The 10,854-nt window shown below is 30.4% G+C and overlaps 1 protein-coding gene across 5 annotated transcripts; it reads left to right on the forward strand.

Moving 5' to 3' along the window:
• The first annotated feature begins 413 nt into the window (after nt 1-413).
• On the forward strand, nt 414-10,753 carry LOC113512977 (histone acetyltransferase Tip60). Of its 5 annotated transcripts, none has more exons than XM_052894789.1 (14): nt 414-531; nt 621-747; nt 1,026-1,178; nt 2,703-2,852; nt 3,480-3,634; nt 3,940-4,134; nt 4,389-4,472; nt 4,575-4,776; nt 5,043-5,165; nt 6,130-6,292; nt 6,675-6,783; nt 7,436-7,527; nt 8,231-8,273; nt 9,329-10,753. In XM_052894789.1, exons 1-13 carry the CDS (start codon nt 487-489, stop codon nt 8,235-8,237), a joined length of 1,605 nt encoding a protein of 534 aa, XP_052750749.1. In that variant the 5' UTR covers nt 414-486; the 3' UTR covers nt 8,238-8,273; nt 9,329-10,753. The 5 variants fall into 5 exon arrangements, with proteins under 5 accessions (XP_052750749.1, XP_052750751.1, XP_052750750.1 ...); XM_052894791.1 differs by having other exon boundaries at nt 1,026-1,154; XM_052894790.1 differs by lacking the exon at nt 8,231-8,273.
• Nucleotides 10,754-10,854: the final 101 nt, after the last annotated feature.

Consider the following 10,854-nt stretch of genomic DNA (forward strand, 5'->3'; position numbering starts at 1 on the left):
TTATATGACTGTCTCCTTTCTTCTTATGCAAATATAATTAGTAAAAAGAGGACAAAAGATACATCAACAGTTGCTATTTTTCTCAATTTCTAACAGGATAGTGTGTTAAATTATTTGATATCAATTATTTGTCGATGACAAATTTTATATTACTAGATTATATATTCTACACAGTTTATGTAGAAAATATGCAAGCAGGTCGTATCTGAATTTGGTAGGGTTATACGGCCGTATAACATGTAATTTCTTGTTCTTAGGTGTAAAACTCTTTAAAAGAAATTGCTTTATGGTATATACTGAGAAATTGATTCTCAGAACAAGGAATTACAAAATCTTGGATTTGACTAAGAACAAGGTTCTGTGTTTGCCATAGATTATTATATATTGAGAGTATCTGTGCATGCACAGAGTAGGTTAAATAGATATTCTATTTGAATAGTTTTTGTATTAAATGCTGCATTTTTATAATTTAATTTTATTGTTAAAATGAATGAGACTGAAGACGATCTTACAACATTTTGTGATTCAGCGGTATTTATCAAATATATTTTTGTTATAATTTGATCTGTTGCAGTTGCAAGGTGTATATATTTAATCCGTATCACTACCTTGTTTATCAGGCATCATTAGTGGAAGGATGTCGTTTACCAGTTCGAATGCAAGGAGGTGATGACTGGCCTTTAGCAGAAATTATTAGCATCAAAGAAATACGTGGAAAGAGAGGATATTATGTACACTATGTTGACTGTAAGTTACTACCAATTGAATTATTTATTTATTTAAACTTTAAAGCACAGTAAAATTCTATGTCCATTTGGCGGACTTAACACAGAGTGAACCATTGGGCAAACCGAGTAATAATAAAGCCGTGCTTTATTAATTAGAGGAGATATAAAGCAATACCTGTTAATTATCTGTTTGAAGTACCCGTGTGGTCCCAGCATAGAATAGGCCATCGCTTCCTTTCCCTTTAAAGCAAAGTTAATAGTTTGTTATAATTTAGTTAATATTGAAATGTATTTTAGTCAATAAAAGATTGGACGAGTGGGTTGGTGAGACATGGTTGGACACACGCAAAGTCCAGTTTCCTCGGCGAGATGGTGCACCTACCGGAGGCACCACCACTCCAAAGAAGACCCATATTGGATCAGGAGGTGCCGTGATGCCACATTTTATTAGTATGTGTGTTTTGCTATTTTTTTACTTTGACCTCTAATAATTCTCTAGCTACATACATGTACAGTTTGTATAACTGTATATGTATGTAACTAATAAACTTTACTTTGCAAAATTGATCCTTAGCATCCTGTTAGTTACTAATAAACTTTACTAATACAAATGAACATTTTTCCAAAAGAAAAAAGATCAAAAAGTGACAAGAAATTTTGAGCCTTCTATCTAATATGTTAAGTACAATTGTGGAGTTAATATGTGGATCTATAAATTTAACGTCTAAAAACACTCCTTTAAAAGGATGCTAATGATTTTGATGATTCATTTGTTATTTTTTATTTAAGTTTTACTAGCTTTGTATGAGTGTTTTGTCTTAGTATTGCTTCACACTACTTAAACACATTAGTATTATTTTATAAATGCCACTTTAATAATAGTTGTTTTATTTATTACTTTTTTACTTGCGTTTTGCATATTTGAAAACCTATTGCATTTTGAAGTTGGTGTTTTGATCTGCCTCACTAATAGCTAGGTACTTCAAGACTTAATGTATCTTTTATTGCCTATATAGCTAGGAATCAATAGCAATGCAATGCAATATTTAAGCAAGTAGTAATATCTTATTGGATGGATTTGTCTGTATCATACAAGTATATGTATAAGTAATTAAAAATTATGTCTCACAAAAAAAAACCGACTTCAATTGTGACAAAACCAGTTATTTACATTTAAAAACAAAACTGCTTCTTTTTGAAGTTGGTTTGAAAAAAATATATAATTTTTAGAATTAATAACATTGTTTTATTACAATTCTGGTGGGGGGATTCTTTTAATATTAAAGGGTTATAAGTTTTTAAAAATGGAAAAGCACTGCTATACAGGTTTTATTGTAGTAAAAAATTTGTACTTAAAATATGGGCTGTTAAAGATACATATCTTATTCAATTAGATAAATCATTCATTGCACTGTTCTTATAAACTTACATAATTAGTTAATACTAATTATTGTTTTATAATATTGTTTCACATTTCAAGGTACTTATTTCTTTTTTCTACTTTTTGTGCTTTACATAACCAAACAAAACTTAATGCTTTTGCTTTAACTTTATTGACAATAATAATTAAGCTACTACTATGGAGGTATGTAGATATATTATTGTACTGGATTTCAAATCGCCTTTGGGAAGTTGTGAGTCATTCCTTTTTAGAGATTGTATTTTATGAAAAGTTGTATTAATGTGTAATTTATTTGACTGCACCTAACCAGAATAAAACAACGGTTTTAGTAGCCTATATGTATATGAGAAAAAATTATAAGATACAGCAGTCTATTGTATTTTATAATTCCATAAAGTTTTTAAACTTATTATAGAAGTAAATAATAAAATTGTCAGTTTATATAACTCAAGAATTTTTAAATGTTTACTTCTATTATATTAATATAACTGACAATTTCTGTATTCTTGATTTTTTGACGATTTATTTATGTCATGAATGTATATATTTATGAATATACTTTTTGTCTGCAGATGATAGTGTCTGCACTGAAATTCAGAAGTCTAATAGCAATACAAATAAAGCCTCTGTAGTGAATCAACCACCTCAACCTCAACCCAAATTGCCTGAAAAAACCCACTTTAGCAATGCACTGAATGGTTCTGCACATAAAAATGCACATGGTATGTTCAGTTCATTACTATTTTGTATTTTTTCTATCCCTAGCCTAATGTGGTTTTTGATGTGCATGTTGTTGATATTAATGAGGTAAGTGGTTTCTTTTTGATATTAGTTTTCTCTTTATTTTTTTATTTCTTCTACTAGTACTTTTAATTAAATATTTTGAGACATTACAATGGTTTAAAAATAATATATTTTTTATGTTATTATTAGAATATAATTATTAGAATTTTCTATTATTTTTATATCCTCTGTTTGAATACAGAATAAACAACACATTTCAAAAACTTAAACTTGCATTCAGTATTTATTCAGTAATTGTAATTTTAAGTATAGATATATACTTTTTTATTACTGCCATTATAAGATACAATTGGTGTAGAATCTAAAAAAAGTACAATCTGAAAAGGCCGGCAACACTGCAAACATTGCATTTGCAACTTCTCTGATGTTGCAGATGCCTATGCGCTGCGGTAATCATTTATCATTAGGTGAGCTACATGCTCATTTACTCCCTGTTATAAAAAATAAAATAAAAATATACAAACAAATTGAGGACCTCTTTTCCAAATATGTAAAAAAAAGAAACAAAAATAATGAAAGAGGATAAAACATATATTGTATGTCAGGTTTGCCTGGTGAGCCGCGACAACTTATATCCAGACCTGCCAGCCCTACACTGGGACATGACTCGACTTCCCTCGTCAACGGGGGTGCGGTGTTGGCCGCCGCCCTCCAAAAGAAGATTAATAGGAAAAGAAAAGCGAACTCGATGGAAACAGAGGTGGGTAAACAATATTGTAATATTTACTGTCTCTTTACCTGATAAAACTTAAATATATATTTTTAATTTAAGCAAATTTAATATTTTGACGTCATTAGCGTGAGCAGTACAATAGTTTTTAACTACATGTTTTGTCAGTTCATAAATGAAAGGTCAGTTACCTCATCATGATGAATTCCACAAGAATTAACCTTTAAATTAATTTTTTAAGGAAACCGCGTGGAGATCAACTTGACAGGGTATATTGCTAGCAATGTATTATTAGACCCCATTACTAAGGATCCATTTCCCTCGGGTATGTACAGGAGCTGACCCCCGGCGGCGACGCGGAGGGCGAGGCGCCAGCGAGTGGGGCGGCGACGCCGACGCCGCGGCCGCGGCAGTCCGGCAGCATGGTAGCGCACGGCCACGACGACCTCGTTACCCGCATGAAGAACATCGAGATGATCGAACTCGGCAGGCACCGCATACGGCCCTGGTACTTCGCGCCATATCCACAGGTACCCCGTGTAAACTACACTTAATGTATTTATATTACTGCGTATTGAACAACCAAATATTATAATCTTACAAAAATTATTACCTACCTACATATTATACTGTAAACTGTACGGGGAAACTAAAGCTCACACTCAGTTGATAAAATAAATAAATAAATTATCGACCGTAATTCTTTTAACATGAAGCATGAGGTGTGTAATGTATTCGTGATTAACTAAACGTAATTATAAACTAATCCTTTTCTTATTTCCAGGAAATGGTCCATTTACCTTGTATCTACATTTGTGAATTTTGTCTGAAGTATAGAAAAAGTAAAAAATGTTTAGAACGACACTTGGTATGTATAGCGAAAAATGTATTTATACATTACTTCGATTGTGTTGCATTAATAAAAAAGTGAACAGAATGACAAATACTTTAACATCTATCCTAATTTCAGATTAAATGTAAATTAAAACATCCACCCGGAAACGAAATATACCGAAAAGGCAGTATATCGTTCTTCGAGATCGACGGCCGCAAGAATAAATGCTATGCCCAAAATCTATGTCTACTCGCCAAACTGTTCTTAGATCACAAAACACTTTATTACGATACGGACCCGTTTTTATTTTACGTAATGACAGAATTCGATTCAAGAGGTTAGTTTTATTTTTCTCTGTGCGAACAGTAAACTGAAGCATATAATTTTACTATTTGGCTATTTTCCTATCCTACTTACATCACATATGATATAAAAATCAGAATATCATGTCAAGATGTGCAATGCACGCATACAAAACACGTATATGTTTGTGTGTTGCACAATTTGTACACAGTAAAACAAAATGTTTTTTATAATGTATTTTTTTTACGTTCATGGCTGTTTTGACAAAATATATTAGAAACCATTTTTTTTTTGTTGCAGGCTTCCATATCGTAGGTTATTTTTCAAAAGAAAAAGAGAGCACAGAAGACTACAATGTAGCATGTATACTTACATTACCTCCTTACCAAAGAAAAGGGTATGGAAAACTATTAATCGAATTTAGTAAGTATCTACTAGATTTACCTATTTGAAATGAATTATAACCTAAGGCTATTATAATGATTTGTAATATATAATATAATTACGATAGACATAAGTTATTTGCTTTTAAACAAAACTATCACTGAGCTGTGGCCACTGCGATACGCATGGAGAAAACATATTTTTATATATTATCTTTTGTTTTATTTTTTATAATTAAGTAATAAATAAAGTGTTCATCTATCTATCTAGTTTATCGCGTGTTAGATATGAATCTCATTTTCTTCATAAGGATGAAGCATTGTTTAGTTAATTTGTTTTCTGTAAAAGGTACATAATGGGCATGTATGTAATATTAAATAGATGGACTTAAAAAAATGAGGAAGCCAAAGTTTGTTTAAAATTAAAGCAAATTTCTATACACACACTATTATTACTAGTGTGTCTATATGTATGTAATATATTAATGTACTGAATAGGAGCGTAACTGCGGTTGTCAATCCGCCTGCCAAGCGTGGCAGTTTTTTGCAAAACTCCCTAAGAAGGAGGCTTACATTCATCAATAGACAGTTAAAGGCTGATATGATGATGATGATGATTGAATATGGTTGTATTAGGCTGAACAGGCTTCATTCATATTATAAGCAAAAGAATATAATTATGTTCTTAAGGAAATTTGTACAGTGTACACAGTGTAGGCGTGAATTTACAGGGTACAGAAGAATAACATTCTCAGGAATGGCAACGCAAGGGGGGTATCATGGGCGAAACAGTATACTCTGTTATGTCCATGGTACTGCTCATGTTTATAGGCAACGGTTACCACTTTCCATCAGGTGGGCCGTCAGCTTGTTTGCCATTCTAAGTTGTATAAAAAAAAAGTTTCAGAAATAGTATCATTGGATTTTTATCTGCACTATCCCTTCCGTTACATCATATATAGACACATTGTGAACTAAGCAGACTTCTCTTCATTACTTTACAGGTTATGAATTATCTAAATTTGAAGGCAAGACTGGTTCCCCAGAGAAACCCCTGTCGGATCTTGGATTGCTCTCCTACAGGAGTTATTGGGCACAAACTATTTTAGACATACTCATGCACGCAAAACCAGTCGGCGACAACGAGAAACCTATTATTACCATAAAGTAAGGAATATCATAATTTAACGATATTTTTTACATTTTTTGTTGAATTTTAATTAAAGTATTTATCCATATGCCGAAGTTTAGAGTTACTCATTAAGCTATGCAAAGGCCTTAGTTTTGTTGCGTGGTTGAATTCAAAGAGACTTATTTTTTTCTTTGTCAAATTTTATTATTTATGCTTTTATTTTCTATAAGTGTCTATTTTTATTTGATTGTCGAAAAATGAAATATTTTTTGGGGTATACAATATGTTATCAATCCTTTTCAACTTCAAGGCGTAAGACATGACTTCTTAAGAAATAAAAAATAATTTGAATTGTCCTACATAAGAATTGCCTTAATATCTTCTATATACTTACATAGACTTCCTATTAATTTTCAGTGAAATTTGTGAATTAACTAGTATAAAGAAAGAAGATGTCATAAGCACACTGCAAAACCTAAATTTAATCAACTACTATAAGGGACAATACATAATATCAGTCAACCAGGTAACCTGTTACATTTCTTGTTACATACATCGAAAGGGTATACCAACACGAAACCTCAATGATAAAACTTTTTATATTAAATAAATAATAAACTTGTTTAAAATCATTCTATCTATCTATCTATTTAAGAGCTGCGCTCTTGTCGGTGGAGCTCTTGCCACTCACTACGATTTTCAGCGAGTCTCTTCACCTCTTGATACGACACGACACCAACTCCTTCCTTGATCTGCCTGATGTAACTATGTCTCGGTCTCCCTCTCCCCCTCCTTCCTTCTATCTTACCTTTTATTATAATGTTCATAAGTTCGTAAAATCATTAAGATCGAATATTTATAGAACACTAACATTGTATCTATAGATGTTTGATTTGGTAATCGTGATTCATGTTTTAGAACAATTTAGAGACTATTATTAATTCAATAAAACCCAATACTGGAAATCCTGAAGCCGAAAAATTAGAAGAGCCAACCCTACATAGAATAGAAATGCACTAAACTTCATATTAAGTTTCATATTGTATAAAAAAAATACCAGTACTAGGGGAAGTTGTTCAGTTTTGTAAATACTGGGTTCCTAGTTGGTACACCCTTTCTGATATGAAAATTGTTTTTCCCTTTGGATCTGATATTTCTCACGCGTTATAGGAATATAGCAACACGAAAAAACTATGGAGAAGAGAACGTTAAGAATAGATCCTAAATGTCTCCACTGGACACCAAAAGATTGGTCTAAACGCGCGAAATGGTGAGTGATTATATTACAATTTTTTTTTTTATTATTATTATTTTCATCGTCATTTGTAATTAACAAGTTACTTTAAGTACAATTTCGAAAATTTATTACTTGTGTTATTGGGTCGATTCTATGGCGCCATTCCTTAAACTAGCTTTAGAATTAAATTCTTTAACAATCGCACTATTTACGTTTCTCTCAAGTACTAAAACAATTTTAACTAATTGAATTGAATAAAGAATGGCGCTTCAATGGTGATCGATATGGTAAACATAGATGTTCACCAAATCGAGATAAGGGTAGATAAATGTTTGTGTATTAAGTCATAAATAAGTGTTTTATACTTTTCCTCTAGTATCTTAGTGTTTTTTACTACATCTAAAATAAATATGAATACATAGACTTGAAATCTGACATCTGTAAGGGCTGTTTAAGCCTTCCATTATCGATATTATGTTTGACCATATAGATGTAATAAAAACCATATTACTATTGCATTGTTTATAGAGCTGTGTGTGTGTGTTTCATACTGCCTTTTTTTATTCATGTACCTAAATATTTTTTATATACGTAATTATTATTAGACTTCAGATTACATGCAGCTCAATTGATACTTCTAATACATAATTCATTTTTTTTTTCTAATGATTGTAAGACCATAGAGAAATCTACACAAATGTCAAATCTATCAAGTATATTTTTTCTTTTGTCACAGCGTTTGAAGCGAGATGCGAGCTATCTAACTCAGGCTTCAAAACGTACGCAGTTTTTCATTTTGTAAATAACCTGTTTTTGTCGTTCACTTCGTATTCACAAAAAAAATATCAATTCTATCTCTCATTTATTAATTATTCTCATTTATTTAATTATACTAAACTCCATTTTTTCATCATCGCTAATGGCTTTGGGTGTATTGATATAACTTCTCCTTTACTAATTCAACTCAAATAATGCATGCTACAAATTAATATAGAATTGTATTTTGTTGACATTATTTGCAAAAAAGTATCAAGATTAGATGTTTTCTGATTGTGTTTTCTACTAAATTAATTAATTTATTTATATAAACAGCTTCTTATTATTAATTTGATAACAGACGTGTCAGAATAAAATTTTATTTAATATAAATTTATGTCAATAATATATTGTTTTAAAATAAGCGCTAATTTATACGTACAAAATTACTAATCGTAAAGCATGGTTACCAGTAGTTATTTGTTCTTTTTTGTCACATATTGTTCGTACATTACATTAGGTTTTCACATACATGAATATAACATTTTTAATATCATGATATAACTTGTTACTATAAATGTGCTTGCGATGTTTGCGCGACGAATTTTTATATTTTCTCTTTGAAATATTTTATCGCTAGGGTTTATTTCGCTCCAGCTGCTTTTCCAACTAGATATTAAAGATTATTAACTAAGTGTTAACATAGAAAAAAATCTACATTTAAAATACATAACTACTTAAAAATTGCAACATTAACCCTAAAAATTTTAATATTATTACTTGATATGATTATTATGAAACTTGAGGTAAATTATGAAGAAACGCGAACGTGGGTTCGGTGCATTTTCTTCGCTGATCTGTTTTGTATATACTATTAATATTAGAAGGAAAATTCAAAGCTTACGCTACAATTTTAATCTAGAATATATTTATGTATACCTACAATTTAATAACCGTGATCTTGAGGTGTCGGAAATTTATTAGATCAAACATTTATTTATTACTAGCACAATATTTCATAAATCATTAATGCAAATAACGTTTAATTTATTAGTTATCGCTTGAATTTCTTTTTCAGGTAACAAATAGCATCCTATCGACAAAACAACAACTACAAATACGTTTAAATAAATTTACTGTGCCTAGCAAAAATTATCAAAATTCTAATTCTGCATTTGCAATTTTGGTAACATTTGTTAGTTAGACAAAATTTTAAATTGTTTACTTACAGTTGTTATGTGGCTCTCCATATTGAGTATAACAACGTTGCGATGCACTGTTTATATATATGTATATATATATATATATTCACTAGCTTTTTGCCCGTTTTTAGAAAAACGAATGAAACAGATACATTAATAGATTTATTGTGTTCCAACATAAAACATATACCAGATTTTAACTGACAAACAAACAACTACGAAAACTGCATACAATTTGATGCAGTAGTTTTTGCATGATGCCGTAACAAACATACAGACGAACAGAGAAAATCTCAAAAATAATTATTTTGGTTTTTATTTGTATTTTTATATATATAAGACATCGCAAGTTTTTTTTTTTTTTTTTTTTTATTACATTAGTAAATCGTAAAACTAATATAATTAGACCGTAATTTGTTCGTCTTTCTGTACACACGTCCACACGGACTCATTTACCTTACCATCCATCTGCCCCTCTTCGCATAGATACTGCCACATCCGATATGCAAAGATTTAAAATGTATTTAGTATAAAAATGTATGTAATTTATATTTTTTATTCCAATTATGTTACTGGCTATCTGTACAGCCAACAACAAAAATAAGTGATCAAAACCAAAAGGTAATGAACATTTACATCAGAATTGTGGCAACAACGTACTCTTAAAGTAGGTAGTCATAAAATGTAATTTTATTGTTGCTACCGAATTCTGACACAATCTATGGTCATTAATATTGACTCTCTGATTTTTGTTACTTTTGTTTATGGTACCTACATATAGAAGCCATTGCTGTGACTAGCAACTATCACAACCCAAATACAACATAAATAGTGCTTGTGCTTAGGTAATTTACTCCACTTTCCTTACATTGTATTCTAATCCTCTTATTTACAAAAACATCAAGTCTCACATAAATCTATTTTAGCTATTAAAGTATTTTGTCTTTTTCTTTTGCACTAAATTCTCAATATGTAAAAAATCGACATAATACTTAAATAGTTAAAAGATGTTTGTAGGATGTTTTAGTTTTTATGAATATGGGGATACCATGATATAACTTATAGACTGAGAAATGTCAATATGTTATAATGAAAAATAAAAATGCCATAGATGAGGTATTGGCACTTCGCAGTTAATCTCATCTAAAGATGTTACCTTGGTGATAAGATGTATATGTAATGTATCATTATATGGTTCAGTCGATTTCAGATTTTTCAAATCGGATATCGACAATGTATGTAGTAAATTTTGTAACGTAAGACACTCGTTGTGATATTAAATAATATCATAGTTTTTAAAATGTGTTTTATTTTTGAATATTAGTCTTACCCTTAACTTTTATTGCATTAGCAGTTCCATTTCCTAAGAATTTAATAAAAAGAAGAGAGATTATAGTAAGTA

This window comes from Galleria mellonella, unplaced genomic scaffold (genome assembly GCF_026898425.1).
Source record: "Galleria mellonella isolate WM207_F2 unplaced genomic scaffold, CSIRO_AGI_GalMel_v1 utg23, whole genome shotgun sequence".
Classification (NCBI taxonomy): Eukaryota; Metazoa; Arthropoda; class Insecta; order Lepidoptera; family Pyralidae; genus Galleria; species Galleria mellonella.